The 19,724-nt window shown below is 44.1% G+C and overlaps 1 protein-coding gene across 4 annotated transcripts in view; it reads left to right on the forward strand.

The window, feature by feature from the left end:
* The window catches only part of MAST4 (microtubule associated serine/threonine kinase family member 4), a 641,164-nt gene that overhangs the window by 396,734 nt on the left and 224,706 nt on the right, over positions 1–19,724 (forward strand). For all 4 annotated transcript variants that reach the window (XM_088443937.1, XM_088443932.1, XM_088443933.1 and 1 more), the window contains one exon: positions 8,486–8,517. In XM_088443937.1, the coding sequence (XP_088300063.1) occupies positions 8,486–8,517 (32 nt within the window). The remainder of the gene's footprint in view (positions 1–8,485; positions 8,518–19,724) is intronic.

The following is a 19,724-nucleotide window of genomic DNA, read 5'->3' on the forward strand; positions in this document are numbered from 1 at the left end:
CGCGATCCAGGTCGCGCCACATGCTACCCGATTGGCCGGCTTCAGTGGTGCTTGGGGCCGGCCTGACCAGCTCTCCCCACCTGCCCTCCCTGCCTCTGGAGCGCAGCAGAGAGTGAGGTAAGAGGGAGTGAGGGAGGGAGGGGAAGAGCGCTGCTTACCTATGCCTATGCACTGCAGACCCGGCATCGGTGTGAACGGTGCCCTGGTCGACGCTGCGGTGTAAAAGAGGTCTGATCCGGGTTGGTAACGTGTTCCAAATCCGGGGTCAGACCCGGGACTTTGGTATAAAAGAGGTATTAGGAGCAATTTTTAAAAATGAGCACAAAAGGAGCAATTTGCGCCTGGAACAAACCATGCAAGGGGTGCAAACTATTATTATTTGCATTTAGTGAACAAATACTTTTTTATTTGCTCCTATCTCTTAGCGAGGCCCTGTATCTGCAGAATAGACTTGGCTGGTCACCATATACTGTAGTATTTTTTTTATTACAACCTGTATAATATTGTTCTTATGTAATACATCTGCTGGAATGAGGACTCTTAAATGGAAAAAAGAATCCTAGAAACCAAAGAGAAGTGCAATGACCTATATAACAGTAATTCCTCATAAGGAGACTTCTACAGGACTCCCCATTGGCTTCCTTCTGATACAGGTTCCATTATATAATCAGAGCCAAAAGCGCTCCCACTGACGTCACTAGTGATGTCAGTGGGGCCGGCCCCAGATGGTAGGCGTTCCCATGGGAACGCCTCCATCTGGGCAGCCACGCCCCCGGCACGCCCTTTTCACATTATTTTAGTGTCACCTAAAGTTACTACAGGACAATTGGAGTAGAATTCGTAAAATTCTACTCCAAGCCCTAATTATCACTTCGCGGGGGGCGGGGCTTAGCTACGGTTGTCGGCGCATGCTGCAGAACTTGTCACTTTATTTTTGCGAAAATACCGTGATAAGTGTGCGGAGGGGATTCGCAGAGACAAGCCTGAATTCGCAATGCGAATTCAGGGCCTGATTCAGAGCCGCTCATAAGTGGCCGCTCGTTCGCTCCGAGCGATGTTCGCACATCTGCGCATGGGTCATAATGCGCATGCGCCAACCAGTCATTGCAGTCAGAAATCGTGTGTTCGCAAAATTGCGAGTGCCTGCTAATTTGAGTGACAGGATGAGGTGTTTGTGGGTGGTAACAGGGGAAGGTGCTTGAAAACGGGGAGTGGAGATACGAACGCAGGCGTGCCAAACGGTCAAAACGGGCGTTTTAAGGGTGTGCATAATTAACAAAGCAGCGTCATCGGCCACGTCACTTGGTTGTCTCTTAGCCTGAACTGTTCGCATGATTGCGGTAGGAAAATCCTACCACAAGCACTGCGAGCAGTTCAGATGCCTTTCGATGTACTCGATTAATCTAAGAAATAGCGGAGATGACGTATGATGCCAACGGCCAGGGGGCGTCTTTACAAAATAGCGAGTGCATATTTCGGTCCCTCGCTCAGACATAGAGGCGTCAACAGACCGCAAAGAGCGAGCGCTCTATTTAAATATCCGGCCCCTTTTTCTGAACGAGCGAGCGCATTAGCGTCCGGCTCTGAATCAGGCCCTCAGTCAGTAATATCACACTACAATGTGCATTACAAATGCAGTTTAAAATGATGTTCTCGTACATGGTTGTTTGTCAGTTAGGTCATAGATAACTGTATTTTGCGTAAAACATTATTTTCCACATTTTGCCGCATTGTTAGTCTTTTGGATAGACAGGAATGTTGACTAATCTTTTCTACTATTTTGCTAATATTCTGCTACTATTTTGCTAATATTCTGCTAGTTTTTTGCTAATTTTAGATGATAATTTATGGGAATATTCACACTTGCATATGTATATAAGTGAGAAAGTGTGTCTATCTGTTTGTTCTTTATGCATGGCTAGCATTTTTGGACCTAGCTCCACCAAATTTGGCATGGTGGTGTAGTTTCACCAGGATTAGGTTTTTGCTTAGGTTTGAACTTCGTCAGGGCCACACACTGTCACACAATCCCTAAAAATGGGGACACTGAAATTACACAGGTTCTGGGGCTGACTTCAGTGGAAATTGGGCAGTTTGAGATTACAATTATACTTTTGTAGCTTTCTCACAATTTTTTTGGCATAGTCTGAGCAAACTTGGTGACTCATGCAAGTTCATATTAAATCCAGAGCGTTTGAGTTTGCATGCAAGGGCTTAACTAGAACTTTGAGGGTCACATAGCAAGAACTTAATAGGCTCCCTCCCACAGAGGTGGTAAAAAACAAATACATTTGCCCCCACACTAACCCTTTCAGGTTCCGCCACACAGTAGTACCCCTTATACACATTATGCCATGCAGTAGTAGTGCCCCTTTTACATAATGCCACACAGTAATGCCCTTTACAGATTATGCCACATAGTGCCCCACATAACACAATATTCCACACAATAGTAGTGCCCCTTACAAATGATGTCCCCCCCAGCAATTCACCTCCCTGTGTCCCTCCCACAGCATCTCTCCTCCCCCTGTGTGCCATCAGCAGCCAGCAGGTATGGATTTACAGCTGTGCCACCAGCTAATTACAATGGAATGGGATTATAGGCGAGGACAATGTAAACAAATTAAGGCTGCAGGTGTACTTCAGGGTCCAGTCTTCAACCCGGGCAATGCCGGGTATCTCAGCTAGTCTAATATAGATGAACAGGAATGTTTTGAGAGAACTAGCGCATTACAAATGGCTGATAATATGACGCGTCACACTAGCCATCAATGTGGTGTACGTCGGGGATATTGTATGCATTGTGCAGATGGAGTATAGGCGGTGTAATTGGTGCAAATGTTTGGTTGTTTCAGCATGTGTTGGTTACATTGCAGCCCGTCTATGAGCCCATCTCTCATTAATGGCCTTTAAAGTATAGAGAGATTTTTCTGGTCATTAATCAAACTTTACAGAATTGAAGATATTATCAGCTGTGGCTCTTACAGTTGAGTTTCCGTTTTCTGCTGTTTCAGCTTTCCCCCTGCACGCTTCCTAGGAGCCTCATAATCTCTGAGGACTCAGGAGCCAGATTCTTCCTGAGTAGGTTCTCTTGGAGCTTCCTGTTTGGGTAGATGGGTTAATTGGTGTTGAAGCACTTCCCGATACTGCTGGTCTATGCACTAACTGAGGAGGATTATCTCCCAAGGCTGTAACAGGGCTATAATATAAATGATAATATAATAGCTATCACCAGTGCTGAGACTCTTAAAAACCTGCACCCTTCTACCATCTGCTTGTGCACTTTGGGATGTACTTTGAACTTTCCAGCCAGATCATTACACACCATCTGCTAACAAGGGACTCACTCCACAACAACTATACTCCACGGAGTGGTTGCCGTATGCCCTATCATTTAATATTGGACACTGAAGCAGGTATCTATAGCAGACTGCTCAGGTGTTCTGGATTGCGGTTCCCTGTTGGGGATCTCCCACAACACCACTCAATACCTTCTGGTACATCACCAATTAAGCAGCTTTTTGCCAACACTCGGTGGTGCTATTCCCGGACCTGTGAGATTGCCTACAAATTGTGCACTCAGAATCCTTTCCAGCTGCTGCTTACAATACCGTGGACCACTGCACGTTCTCTATAGGACTTTTCTATATATCGGTAACTATGTCTTAATAGACACTGACTAATATCGGCACCAGTATAACTAACTTATCTATTTTTATGCATCTTATGTGTATCTTTATGTATTTTTATGCATTCTAGTGTATTACTCATTTTTTCCTGTGTTTATTAACTATTATATATATATTTATTTTAGATTAAATATTACTGCATTCTAAAACAATTCATATAGTCATTTATTTTATTCTATTTTATTTTTGACTCCTGAGTGACATCTCTATTTGTTTTCTTTTGACCCAACAGGGCTATAATATACCCTGTGCTGCCCCCGAACACGTGACATCATGATGTCATATTGTGGGATGGAACTGTTGGGATATTCAAGAAGAGAAGTGCTCTGAGTGTCCTAAAGATGCTCCAAGTGGCTCTACAGAAGCTGTAGAATGAATGTGCGCAGAGTTGTAATTAAGCTCCGGGCGACTCTACAGATTGCATGGTGTCGCCAAATGCGGGTTGTAGTCTGCATCCCAGCAGTCATGATGCCGGTGGTCAGAATGCCGGCCCCAGAATCCTGACCGCTGACATCCCGGCGACAAGTATTCGTGTTAGACTGTGAGAGGGGTGGGCGGGGCCTAGGCTGCAGAGGAGAGGGATAGGGTTAGGCTCCGGGAGGGAAAGGTTAGGGTTAGGCTGCGAGAAAGGTTGGTTGGGGGACTTACCTGCATGCGTCGGGATTTTGACTGTCAGGATCCCGTATCCAACCACCAAACACAAGTGCCATGAGGCAGTGATAGTATGCCCCCTGGCAGGCGGCATCATTCGCACACCCCTGCGATCTCATAATGACTCCAGTAATTACAATCTCTGTTGCCTGAGGTTCTGGAATAATAAAATAGTGCTGTATTTAGACACTATTGTATTTTTTTTTATATTATTTACAAATTTTCTACAGACACTGTTAAGCCATATGATACGCTTTTGTTACTCTGAGTGTAGGCTACTATTGTAGAGATGGGCGCCGCTCCGCATTTGCACAAAATTGCGTCCTTTTCTCTGAGCATTTCAGGCCTCCTCTCGACATGAAATGCGTCCAACTGTTCGAGAGCCTCTAAATAGGTAGAATAAACCTTTTCTATTTAGGAACTCGTCAGGGTATGAAACATATATTTACTTGTCTTTAGAACATGTTAGTTCAGTCTCTTGCCACCCTATGGTGCATCTGCTCTATTTGCTTGCTTGAGTATCCCATGAAAACAGAATATACTCAGTCTTCATTATGGCTGCAAACATGGCCCTTTGACAACGATTATACTTTTGTCAGAAGGAGATATCCCCCAGAGGGGCAGAACTGATGGAGACGGACGCTTCGGGCAGCAGCCCGGAAGGGGAACTTCTTCTCCATTGTCTCAAACAGTATATAGTTATTGCGGCCGCCGGTCACAATCCCAACGGCAGATTGCCAGCTAGGGATATATGATAGGTGTCGAGATACCGACGCCTATCATAATCCCGATGCAGGACGACGTGGGCCCGAATGAGGTAAGTCCCCGCGCTCGTCTTCTTAGCTGCGGAGTGGGGTTGGTTTTAGGGCACCTCGGGGGGACTTAGGGTTAGGCACTCCGCGAGGAGGGCTAGGGTTAGGCTAGGAAAAGGGGGGGTTAGGGTTAGGCACTCCTCGGGGAGGGTTAGGCTAGGAGAAGGGAGGGTTAGGGTGCGGGGAGGGGGGGGTTAGGTTTAGGCACCCCTGGGGGGAGGTTAGGGTTAGGCACCCCTAAGGGAGGGGTGGGGAGAGGAGAGGGTTGGGTTACTTACCTGTCGCTGTCGGGATTTCCTCGCTTCGGCCGGACGCTGTCATTTCAATCCCATTCATTCCCAAACCGCTTCCTCCATCCCCTAATTAGTGCCTGCAGCTGCCCCTACTCCCGCACTTCTCCACCAGCAACAGACACAGAGGAGCGGAGGTGAATAAAATGCTCTCTGCATTGTCTGACAGTAGCTAAAATGTTCTCCGTATTGACTGACAGTCACTAAAATTCTCTCCGGATTGTCTGGCAGTAGCAAAGATGGCAGATGGAATGAGCGATTTTTACACTACTGAGCATGAGTAAATTACGGAGATATCACTCTGAGCATGCGTTAATTTAGCTGTTGAAAGTTGCATGGATCTGCGTCAATAGGTGAACGTGAGCAGTAACAAGATGGTAGGAAATGGGCTCCAACTGGATAGGGAATACTGAGTCGCACAATACAGCTCATTTTCATAGGGATGTTAAGGGAGTGTCGTTTTACAAAGTTGGAAAGTTGGCATGGTGGGGGCGCTAACATCTATCTTACCTCCGGGCGACTGGGGTGAAGTTACGCCACTGCTCTATCCTTACCTTTCTCCTTTTGCCCCACTATGTATGTTTGTGGGGGTTTTTTTGTAGATTTTGTTGTCTGACCTTTGCATATCCACCAAACGTTTTTAATCAAATAAATAAATAAAAAGTGTGCTAGGCAATGTGCTGGATGCTAGACTACAAACAGATTGTGTGCCACAGATAACAAAAGCGATAACCATACTAATTAAAATACATAGATGATCTAGTCATGAAAGATAAAAAATAAATTACGTTGAAAACGCAGGTCAATAAAATGCAATCATTTAAAACAGATTGACACATTAAAATCATTAATCATGATCGTTATAATTAAAGGAACGGATTAGAACATAGGTGCTGAGTGAAAGTCTAGGCAAGTCGGCTCTCTGTACCTCTCAGGGTATTGATGTGGTCCAAACTCTGATTATTGCTTGTCGGTATTTTAGTTCCTGGATATTCCAACCTCAGCATTATGTAATCAATTAAGATACATTTGTTTTCAATAAATCAATTTATTACCACTGGGAAAAAGGATACTCACAGTAAACAAATGGATATAATGTTTCTTGTAGTGGTTCTAATGTATTTTTTTTCCATTTCCTCCTCCTTACTCTGTGCAGCAAGTGTTGGGCCTGTTTGTGGCTTACTCTGTGCAGCAAGTGTTGGGCCTGTTTGTGGCTTGCTCTGTGCAGCAAGTGTTGGGCCTTTTTGTCGCTTGCTCTGTGCAGCAAGTGTTGGGCCTGTTTGTGGCTTGCACTGTGCAGCGAGTGTTGGGCCTGTTTGTGGCTTGCTCTGTGCAGCGAGTGTTGGGCCTGTTTGTGGCTTGCTCTGTGCAGCGAGTGTTGGGCCTGTTTGTGGCTTGCTCTGTGCAGCGTGTGTTGGGCCTGTTTGTGGCTTGCTCTGTGCAGCGAGTGTTGGGCCTGTTTGTGGCTTGCTCTGTGCACATAGGAGCCTCATACCAAGGAGTATTCTAATGATAAGTGTCTCGCAGCCTATACAGTTGAATAATACAAAAGCCTGGAGAGGAGCATAGGAGGATTATAGGTAAGGTCAGGGGAACACAGGCGGTGCCCAGGAAGAGCTGCGCACACTAGTATAAATAGAGTGGCTGCATCTATGAGAATAGGCAACAAGCTGACATTTGCTATCATCCTGTAGCACTAGCCCTTGATTAACAGACACCTGACCCGGTGTTCTGTCGCTATCAGTACAGGACAAAAAATGAAGGTGGCTGAGCTACAGCCGCTGGTGCCCAGAGCATCAGCATGAGCCCCTATGCTTCACCTCTATGCCTAGGTCATGGTACATAATGAGGAGTCTGGGGCAATGGAAGAGATGCCCCTTGAGAATAGGCACCTGGTAGACTCCATAGTCTCTGGTAGTTCTTCCACTGACTGTCTGCACGCCTATGAAGTCATGCTTTTCAGTTGGATGGTCTTGGCTATTGGGTTGATTGGCCTTTATCTTCCTACTTTAAGGATATGTCTTCATTGATTTATCTGCATCAGTCATGGGTTTGCACTGCCATCAATCAAACCGTAGGTAGCTTGGCCGTAATATAGGGGCACGTCAAGTATATTGTTGCTATAATGCATGACGGTTAATATAGTGTGATTATCGACAACTATTGTGTGTGTGTGTGTATATATATATATCTATATATATATATATTGCCTACCCTCCCGATTTGGCCGGGAGCCTCCTGCTCCCAGCCCCACGGAAGAGCAGGCAAGCCTCCTGGCCCCGGCGACCCATCTGTGTAAACCCCGAGGGGGGGGGTAACGCGATTTGCGCTGAATTGCGTCATTGTGACCACAATGCCATTAATCTCGCCAATGAGGCAACATTTGCCTGGCCACGCCCACTTTTTGCTTCGGCGCGGTCCCTATTTGGAAGCCCGACTGCTCCCTCCTGGGAGGAGGGAGCTAAATGTCGGCAACCCTGATATATTCCGTAGGGGCATATATTGCATTTATATATAGATTGATAGATCAGGGGAACAGACCATGAAATTTATTCAAATCTGAGATCACAAGGTGTCTGCGAACCAAATAACAATCATAAAGATCCTTCTCTATACATTTAGGGTCCTGCGTCCTCCATAAATGTATTTCACCAAGTATCCAGTGGAATCAATACATATGAAATAAAAAATATATTTGGTTTGTTTACAGGATATTTGGTATATAAGAAAAGCTAATCTCATTTCTGTTATCTAGCGTTCTGCCTCACTTATGTCACTAGTTCCTAATTAATTGATTGGCTGAATGGTTTTTGGAGCAAAATGTCTTTCTCTGCAGTGTGTAGTCAGAGAGTACAGTTTTATTACTATTATTTTTTTATGTAGATTAAATTTCAAATTTGGGGCCATCCTACATCACTACGTATTCTAAATAAATGTTGTGTATTTCAGGTATTGTAATGAAATCTATATATTTAATTAGCTTCTTGACTGAACCCAGGTATTATTTCTACCTTCTAACCGAATATACTTTGTTCTCTTTCAGAAAGAACTGAGCCTACCAAGACGGGGAAGCTTGTGAGTAAATGAGTTGCATTTGTTTTAATATCTTTAGTGAAGACTGACATTGAATTCATATTGATGTTTTATTCATAAAGCAGATATTGGCAGCTGAGTTACAAAACACACACTGTATGCAGAGTTTAGTATTGCAGCTCCTGTTGATTAGTGTTTGCCTTACATGTTTTATGTGGATAAAAATCTACATATATCAAAGATCCTCACCACATGCCTGTACATGCATATACGTTATAGATTGACTTTTGTCCTCTAAATCTCCTTGTTGACAATATTGTCAGCTATTTCAAATAACAAAGGGTTGTATTCATCGGAATCACTATGCCTGTCGGTTCAAATCCCGACGCCAGCAGCCCGATGGTGGAGATCCTGATAGTTTACTATTCCTAACCCACATTTAGGGGTGCCTAACCCTAACCTCCCCCCTTAGTGCCTAAACCTAACCCCCCCTCCCCGCAGCCTAAACCTAACCCTCCCGGGGGGGGGGGGTGCCTAACCCTAACCTCCCCAGTTAGTGCCCAAACCTAACCCCCCCCTTCCCCTAGCCAAACCCTAACTCTCCCTGGGGGGTGCCTAACCCTAAGTCCCCCCAAAGGATCCCTAAACCTAACCCCCCCCCCATCCCTGGCTTTGTGGATACTTACCCCAGGCGTTGGACGATCGGTCCGGCGTCCTGTCGGAGTTCCGGCATTGGGATTAACATAGGTGTCGGTATTTCCAAGCCTATGTTAGATCCATTGCCAGGATTACACTGTCGGTATTGAGACCGGTGGCCATGCGTCCGCCGGTCTCATAACTACATACCATATTCATCACAGTTTGTGCTTTCATACAACCATCCTGACAGATCATTGTGAATCTGATTGTCCTCATATTGGTTCATTTTTGGGAGACTTCTCAATAGAGATGAGAAGTTAGTTTTATAAGAAAACCGAACACACCAGAACTTGGGAGTACCGAATTTAACCGAGTCACGTCTGGGTTCCCCCAGCCAAATTCAGGTCTCAAAACAAGGTAAAACATCAGTTGGATCTTGCGAGTTTTGTATTACATAATACTGTAGGTTTCTCCCTGTCCTGTTCCAATTCTATTTCCTAGTTCCTTTTCCTCGCTGAAGCAGCTTTGTGGGTGGCCTGAAAGCACTGTACAGATCACTATGATCATTGCAGGTTTTGTTATGTGTAAAAGTAAAGAAAACATTAATTTAAAAAAAAATGTGTGCCCCTCCCCCCAAATCAGTAACCAGCCCTGGACCTCTGAGCCTGGTCTGGTATAGGAAAATAGGTAGAAGAAAATGTCATGGGGTTCCCCTATTTTCCAACAACCAGCACCAGTCTGAAACAGCTGGGGGAGGCTGACGCTGTGGCAGAGTGACACACAGCAATGGGTCGCCCTGCCATAGCGGCAGGCTTGCCTACCCTCCCGATTTGGCCGGGAGCCTCCCGATTTTCGGGTGCCGCCCCCGGCCCCCCGGAAAGGTAGACAAGCCTCCCGGAAGCCTCCGACCCTCCCGTCCTCCCCCCTGAAAAGATTACAAACCCTCGCAGCGGGGGAGCCGGTGATGCGATTCGCGCTTAATCGCGTCATCGCGGCCCCGCCCCCTGCTTCACACTGCCGAAAATAACGGCATTGTGAAGAGGGGCGGAGCCGCACGATCGCGTCATCGTGGCTCCGCCCCTCTTCCTGGCTCCACGACCAATGTACCACCAACTGGCTGGCCCGCCCCCAATGACCGCCCCCCCGCTGTTAGCCGACAATCAGCTCCCTCCCGGAAGGCTGGAGCTGATTGTCGGCAAGTATGCATAGCGGCAGCCAGCCACAAGCTGGCCAGCCCTAGGCTAGAATCTCCCAGAAAGTCTGGACTCCCAAACAAATGTCTCTTGCTTAATATTTTTCACACAGGTGGACTACAGGTGCAAAAGGCCCTTATTATCAGGAAATGCTTGCAGTTCTGCAAGTGCCATCATGCTGGGGCCTGTAGTTGGCCTACAATATTATTAACTATTTATTTCCTATTACCCATGTACCCAAAGTCCATGGTTGTCAGTGGAAAGGGGGGACCCCTTTTTTTGTGGTGGTGGCGGGGGAAGGGGGGGTTTCCTGGCTTTCCGAGGGATTCCAGCCCTGGGCTGGCCAGTTTAGAGTTGGTCTACATTATGGCTGGGGGGAATCCACACTGTGTGTCTTCCTGCTTGTAGCATTATCCCCAGCTGGTTCAGTCTGTTGCTGGTTATTGTGAAATAGGGGTAACCCCATGCTGTTGTTCCACCTTTTTTTTCAATACCAAACCAGACTCAGAGGTTTAGAGCTGGTTATTGATTGAAGGGGAGGGGAAGCGATGACTACACACTTTTGTTTTGTCAAATAACTATTTCACTGCTACTAGCAGCATCTAAACCAGCGACTTTCGAGAAGTGTGTTGGTGGTAATATATTATATTTTCTACTAGGCTTTTAATTTGAGGCTATTAGTTCTTGATTAATGAAAACATTTTGTAGGGCCGTATAGTTCAGTGGCTCTCAAACTCGGTTCTCAGGAACCCATGTAGTTCACGTTTTCAAGGCCACCCAGCAGGAACACAGGTGTATTCATTACTCACTGACACATTTTAAAAGATCAACAGGTGGAGATAATTATTTCACTTGTGTTTCTGTGAGGAGACCTGAAAAACATGCACTGTTTGGGGTCCTGAGGATCCAGTTTGAGAACCTGTGGTATAGTTTATTAAACTGCCATCCTGTCTGCTACTGCTGTGCCACTATGTGTCATAGATATACTATTTTCTTTTAAACTGCGGTGCGTTCACGCCGCTGCTCTGTCGCTTAGTTTAGCCAGTCAGCTCACTGCAGGCTCTGGCCAAAATGAGTGAAAACAATATTATAATCTGTGAGGTGGTCAAACTTGACTGGAATCAATGTTATTGATGTTAATAATACTGTAGGAACAAACACAGGCCCAAATTACATGATTGTAGCTGTTTTATCAATTTAAAAAAATAAAAACAAAATAAACTTGTGTACACATTTATACTTATTAATATGATTTGCAAAGACGCTTATAGAGACCTCAAAATCTCTAGTTTCATTGGCTGGGTCGAATTTAAGCCAGGTGAGCCATTGACATTTGTCTAATTGAAATCACATGTAAAGTTGGTAATTTCACATCCAACCTGCTAAAGGGGCCTATCCATTACATGACCTGAAAAACTGAATGTAGAGCGTTCAGTCCTTCAGGTCGCCGGGTGCGGTGCCTGCACTGAACGTCATTCAGTGCTGAAGACCGGCCTCCATATCTGCGAACATGTGGAACCTGATGAGCGTCGTCAGGTTGACCAGCATGTTCGGCAGATAGTCGGGGTCGGCAAGGACCCAGCGTGCAGGCGCATCACTGGTCCTTGCCGGCTATCCATTAGACGACTTTCTGAACGATGCGTCCAAAACCTCCTGGAATTGGTCGGATCGTTTAAAAAGTCATGCAATGGATTGGCCTCTTACCAGTCCTGATTCCCAGCTGTTTAAATGGATGTGTTCTCATTCCAAAATGGGCTTGACATTAATGGACCAGGTCATGGTTTAGGTAGGTCACAAACATTGTCAATTGTGTAAAATCAGGAAAGCTGGGAGTGCTATGCATTGGCCATTGTGTTGGCTAATGTAATGGATAAACAATCACTCTGTATACAAGCAATGACAGGATCTGTAGGACTAGTTTAAATGAATTGTTCATTTATGAACATCTCCCTCTTGATATCCAAAGCTCTACCCCCTTATATAAACAGGGATAACAGGGTCACTCGTATGAGACCCTCACCTAATGCCTTTTATGCAACATTTGAAGCTCACATCATATGAGGGATAATCTGTGTAGTCAAGGAGAAAAAGGGGTGATTCCGGCACAGGAGAAATGGAATTGATATATTCTGGGCTAAATGTACTAGAGTGCGAGCCGGTGCCGCTGCGGGAATACATGCGAGTATTCCCATATTTTTAAAGCAGCTAGCATGTTAAAGGCAAAACCAGTTTGCATTTGCCTTTAATATGGTTGCTGCTTTAAAAATACGGAAATACTTGCATGTATTCCCGCAGCTGTGCCGGCTCGCATTCTATTACATTTTGCCCCCTGTGTTATTAAATATTAATTATTTTAAGACCAGAATACCTAGATATGTGAGGCAAGTACTGATAATTTGGTTTGGTTTTCCTCTAAAATATATTAGAGGAAAAACAAAAGTTTATCTAAGAAAGGGGAGGTTTTATAGTTGCATTAAGTGGGGCTTTTATGTGATGTTTGCATACACTGCACATCCTCGTTAATAAAAAATACATACAATGGAAGCCCGCCGAACCACATGCTCAAAACGAGCCCGGCGAGTCCAGCGGATAACTTCGGTCACAAGTACCCAGCACGGGGGTACCTAACACAGAGGACACTCCAGCATGTCTAGTGGCAAACTAAGCTACAGATACTCAGCACAGAGCATTTCTTAAGCTGATGATTTTTATTAATATATACTCACTAGCTATGTGCATATATGTATATCTTGATATAACACTGTTTTGTATACCTGATAGCACTGCACTTGCTGGCTTAAAATATACTGATTAGTTAACGACCATATATATATACTATTGTCCACCTTTGAAATATCCACAGGGATTATTGTTTTGATACCAGTGTTTTGGATTTCCATCAGTGCTACATACTAGTAGTAATACATTGAACTAACCAATGTCTTTATTGTATCAATATCTCCGCATTAGCTGAAGTGTAATTGCAGTAGTATACAGAAGTTTACCCAGTATACTGATTGGATAACAACCTCCATATGTATTTCTGTCGCCTATGAACATATCTGCATGAAGATATTTTTAAAGTATACTGCTATTGTAATATTGTGGCTAGATATTGGTATCAATAAATCATCTTGCATAGGTTTTGCATCTCTGTAGTAACACTGTCACTTAAAGATATTATCACCGATGACACCTCAGACTGGTCAATTTTTTCAACAACCAATTCTATCTACACATTTTATTGTACTGATACTATTGTTTTGTATTTTCATCAACTATTGATGATGCATACATAAAAAAAACTGCTTGTAATATTATCATCATATTATCATCTTTACATGATGAACCTCACTGATATATGTAATTTATTAGTGCTTTCACTGTGACACTATATTAATACCTCTATACTATTAGCAACTGGTACTGAACTTTTCCTTGGCAGCAACTTTGCACCAATATCACTGCATTAGGGCAATTATATTTGCAGCGGTACATAGTCTTGAAAAATTGTTTATCTATTCTCTTGCAATAATAGTATTTAATGTGACCTACATGCGGGATGCCTCTGACTGGCATAAGTACAAATTGTGATACTCTATATGCAGAATAGTTGGTTAAGGGGCACATCCACTAGCAGACATAGAATGGACTGCGTGATTATGACATTGTAATCGTGCAGTCGTTTCACAGTCTGGTGTTGTGCCTACACTGCGCGTACAGTGTAGGCACATCAATCATCACCCAAACATGCTCAACCTGACGCTATCGTCAGGTTGACCAGCATGGTCGGGTGATGATTGATGTCGGAAACGACCAACAGGAGCATGCATCGCTGGTCGTTTCCGACAATGTGCGAAACTTGTGCCTGTTTACTGAGCGATTGCATGATTACGAAGTCGTAATCGTGAAATCGCTCAGTAATGTCGCGTAGGGGATACGCGGCATAAGAATAGTGCACTCCAAGATAAACTTTTTTATTGTAATTGGATGTTACAGGGAAATCTAATTCATCCCTATATTATATATACCATTCCTTCCCAGATAGAATTATTGCAAATAGATCCAACTAAGGGAGTATATTCTCATATCTTCTATTAACAGTACCTTTTCCAATCCGTCAAACATGTCTTTCCAACGCTCTCATTCACGGTCCTATACTTTTGCAAGACGGTGAGAAGCAGAAGTTGGGATTCATCTCGAACCGGACTCTCGCTATCCCTACTATTTTCTTTAAGATAGTTGTAGTGCAATAGTGGCTCTCTTATTCATCGTTCACTGCAAAAAAAACAAACGAGGGAAATTAGAAGTCACTGTATACACTCCATCTTTCTACATCTACAGATGTGCCCTCATACATCTAGCCTTAATATGTCACACAATGCCTCGTGTGAGTGAGCCTCAAGGTCCCTTGCTAGCGTCGGGCATTCTTCATTGCCGAAAATGCGTCTAAGTCTCAATGAGATGTGACTAGGACGCACAAGCAGACTGTGCTGATTAATTTGATTTGTGACACATTTGAATATTTGTGTGCATCTGAGTGTGTATATGAACCACAAAAGTGCTTGGAATAAAAATAAAAACTGCAGCCGCTACATTGTAGCACTTCATAAATTTTCACCTGTTTCACTTATCCCCATATTCAATTACAAAGACTTTTCGCAAGTGCGAAAAGTATTTGTTAAAAAACGGGGATAAGTTTTCACCACTGTTTAGGTGGCGAAAAAAAGTGCAGAATTGGGGTTATGGGGTGCAGAAAGAAAATCGACTGCAGCCTTTGTAATGTCCCCTTAAAGTATTATGTGTCAAAAATGTTAAAAAAGATTCTTAGGACACCCAAAGAAAGGTACTTTAATTTTGGGGAAAAAAAAAATATTGGGGGACAAACTTCTAAACTAGCGAAATCGATCCAGGGGGGGTTTCTAAGTATGCGGCAGGTGTTTTCTAGAATGCAGCAGGTGCATTTTTGAAGAATTTTTAAAAATCATTTTAGGGACTTAAAAATATGCTTACACCCATTTTCATGTACCCCAAATTTGATGGGCATAGTTATTTTTCCCCAAAAAATAGATAAATGCTATTCTTCACCCCTTCTTCAGAGGCGCATTTATGCACCTGCCGCAGCTTAAAAACCCTGACTACATTCAGCAGGCCAAATCGGGGGTACCCATAGTGATCCCCCATGTCAGACCATCTTTAGGGGTGCCAGGATTATGCCCCGAAAATTGCCAGGACATTTCGATACTTACCTTTCCGACGGGTCCCATATTTGCCGGATCCTTATTGAATACTGGGATAAGCAGGCACGCGCCCGATACTTTATCCCAGTAAAAATCGGCGAAGATGGCGAAAAGTCTGACCTCTGACTTTTTGCCTCTAATTGAATATGGCCCTAAGTCTCACACAGTTATACAAGTGTTGTATATTAAATGAATCAGCACAGTCTGTTGGTGCATCCTAGCAGGGCCGTAACTACTGTAGGGTAGTGCGGCCTGTGACATGGCACAGGGCACCTTAGGACAAGCGGCTAAGTTCAGGCCTCTCAATTTTCTGTTTATCATTTTCACTTCCTCTTATTTCATCCCCAGCATCTCCTGGCCTCCCCTATCTCTTCCCTGGCCCTTCCCATGAGGCCATGCCCCTTTATTTTTGGGTGCGTTATGTCCCTATTTAAAAAATGGGGGGGGGGGCACCAATGCTCTTTCTGGCACAGGGCACCAAAAAATCGAGTTACAGCTCTGCATGCTAGTCACAGTGCATTGCGTCTTAGAAGCAAGACGCCCGGCACTAGAAGAGTCTCATACGACTTGGCGTGCCGAGAGTGACTTTAAGCGCGACTGCATCAGAAATGTAGAAGTACACATTTGTACCTGTGAGGTGCAGCAGAAGCGAACATACCCCCTTTTCATCTTTCACATTATTCTATTTGGTCCTCACTACTTGACAACGATACTGACCCTACACTGTAGAGGTCCTTGTGCTCAAGATCTAACCTAATTACCTTTAAAGATATCCCGGGACTAGTACCATTAGGTATAATCACTCTAGAGAAGAAGAGAGAGTGTGGTGCAGTCAGTTTTATTACGTGTATTGTCTCACTATTACACATACATCACTTATTGTTCTAAATTTCACCACTATCCTCACATCTGCACATTGCAAATTTTGTCTTCTTTGTTTTGTGAATTTTTATTCACCTAATAATCATGGGGGATAGACCGTCTATCCATTTTTAATAATATTCATTAATAGTTATATTTTAATAATTATCTAATTCATCAAAACCGTGCCCTCCAAAAAGTGAGTGGGTCCTTCCCAGTACTAGCTTAAAAAATCTGTGTACTTAGATGTCATAAATGTGCCCCTACTCTCATATCTATGCGGGACTTTGGAGAAACCTCATAACCCCCTGTGTGCTGCTCAGCCAGAAGGGCATCTCTGCTCTGAAAGCTGACAACCTTCACTGGATGTCATTCTTCCGGTATAGAGATCAGACTGAAGCTCATCACGGCCTCAAGAGGAGAGCAAACTTTTCGGAAAAGGAGACTACAGCAGGAAAAAAAATGAAATCCAGTTTACTGAATGTTTAAGAGAATTTATTTTCCATTAGTTTTTATGTTTTCCACTTACCATATGGGGACTCGTCCTCTGGTCAGTGCTGGACCACAGTATATTAGCTCTATATTTGGGAAAGTTTGGAGCAGTCCCCAATCCAACTATATCCAGAATTAATACTTGTATTATTTTAAATATTAGAAAACACACACACATCAGCCTCCACAGGAAAAAACTAAAACACACAATTACTCTAGCCCCCCACAGAAGACTTACCTGACCTGTCCATAGCCGAAGAGAGAGAGGAGCTCTTTCTCCCTCAGACACGGGCAGCACAGTCACGCAGCAATGCAGTCTGTGACTAAGTCACTGCAGAGCACTGTGCGGCTGGAACAGCATGCGGCTGCGTGACCTATGAAGTCACGTCGCAGTAGGTCATGACCCAGGCCACATCTGAGCTGCCTGGAATAGCAGCCTGAAGTTAGCACTGGTATTGCTGCTGGCGGCCGGGGGTGCAGTTGCCGCCAGGCCCTCCAGTCTTGATCGGTCCCTAGACCTGCTCCATTGGAACAGCCTTCGAGCAAGCCCTGTCCTGGTATTTGTGTGCCATGGATGCTGTAGGCATTGACCTTGATCTTGATCAGACCTTATGGTAGCTCTCAGCCGGTAAAGCTTTTTAATTGCTGCTGTTCTAACACTTTACAGTTACAGACATTGGTGGTTAGTAGTTGACTTGGTGTTCAAAATTGGTGAGTAATTAAAGAGCCAGCTGATAATATTTTGTAAAGCTTATGAGGCTGAGAGTTTCAAAACGCATTAATTTACTACTGTCGCAATGGATTCATGTATTAACTGTTTTATTAATTTTTGTCAATAGATGTAAAACTCACATCTGCGTCCCATTGCTTCCGGACTCTGGATATTCTAAAACCCAGAGCATCTCTCCCACAACCACTCCATGGTGAATACCACCCTAATGTTCCTGACGTCCGAATGTATTTTACTGTATAGCAGGCAACACTAGCAATCGATAACAAATATACTATGTATGTGTATATACATACATGTATGTGTATAATCGTTCCAGAGGGCTGCACTTAGAGTCATAACCAGAACATGTGGGGAGCTCCACTAGAGACGCTGACGTCCAAAGTGTAACAAAAAGATAGATGGGCACTCACCGGTCAGTAAAAAAAGAGACCCATACCCCACAGCCCATGCAGCTGTATGACATAACCATGTCAATTAGTGGGACACCGCCCACCACAAACCGGAAATAGTACGCCAGGGAGCACACACGCTCTAACCCCAACAAAGTACAAACATCCAATCAAAGACACCAAAGTGCCCAAGCCTACCAAATGTATAGCTACCTACAGGCTCCAATTCGCCCATTCACGTAGAGTGCTGCATGTATATTGCATGTAACTCGTCCTGCCACCACCCGGAAGTGACATGCGCTCCACACTGTGGAACACATCAACACAGGAATAGCCGTCGTGGGGCGGCTAGAGCGCCAGTATCAAGTACTGAAGCTGGATCAGTGTATAGTCATGACAACTAGGGACGCAATAACAAATCAGGCTGTCAAAGTAAGTATCTAGACACGGCTAGTGCACGCGGCTGACAGGGAGAAAATCACACCCAGTGTATACCAACATCAATTCTGCATATATCATAAATAGAAAAGCAAAAAAAATGGTACAATAATATAATAGATTAAAATAAGATGGTGAATAATGAATAATAGATACAGTCAACAGACCTATACTCAAACTAATTAAATCAAAATATATGTACATATAATGTAGTTACAATAAATAAACAAAATATAGGAGTGCCAACATTGCTAGCTATACCGCAGCAAAAACCTAAGGAAAAATATTCAGCAGAATCTCTACCGTAAGAAGATATTATATGGGTGATACTCATTGAGGCCACGTGGAGCCACAGTATTGAGTCTGAATATCCATTCTGCCTCACGCTTTTTCAGCATGAGCTCTCTGTCACCACCACGAATGGGATTCGGAATGTGTTCTATTAGCAGTAATTTTAATGCAGCTGCCGAATGTCCCACAGAGGCGAAATGCTTGGCTACTGGCTTGTCCCCGAGATCTTGGATTGTAACGCTGCCCGTATCATGGAGCGGTGGTTTGCCATGCAGTCTCTGAAGGATCTTGTTGTCATACTGAAATAGTAGAGGCCGCATGGATATGTCCGTATATACACGACAAAATCGAGGGTGCAATGTAATCGATGACGAATAGCTATCTACTTCCCACTATGGCCCGTGTTCAATTTGAGGCGAAAAGTCCAGACTTTTCGCCTGCTGGACTTTTCACCTCCGCCTGTTCCAGGAAACGTATCGCGTGCATGCCCGATATTCCCCATATTCAATTTGAAAGGACGCGAAAACGGGAACCGGCGAAACTTGAGGCGGCTAAAAAACCAGGAATTTTCGGGAAATCATCCTTGGCCCACCCCTAAAGATTTACTGACATGGGGGGATCACTGAGTACCCCTGTTTTTGCTTGCTGAAGGAAATTGGGTTTTTAAATAGCTGCGTCAGGTGCATAACTGCGGCAGGTGCATAACTGCGAATTTGAAGAATTTGATGCAGAAGAGCATTTCGAATTTTTGTGGGGGAAAAATAACTATGCCCATCAACTTTGGAGTTCTTGAAAATGGGTGCAAGCATATATTTAAGTCCCTTTTTTTGACATATATTATTTTTTGGTTCATTCCCAGGGGTGCAGGCTATTTTTTTTTAAGCCTGCACCCCTAAAACCCAATTCTGCACTTTTTTTTCGCCAGCTAGAGGCTGGCAAAAAATGATCCCCGTTTTTTTACATTGACTTTTCG

The sequence above is a fragment of the Taudactylus pleione genome, unplaced genomic scaffold (genome assembly GCF_031769625.1).
Source record: "Taudactylus pleione unplaced genomic scaffold, aTauple2 ptg000336l, whole genome shotgun sequence".
Classification (NCBI taxonomy): Eukaryota; Metazoa; Chordata; class Amphibia; order Anura; family Myobatrachidae; genus Taudactylus; species Taudactylus pleione.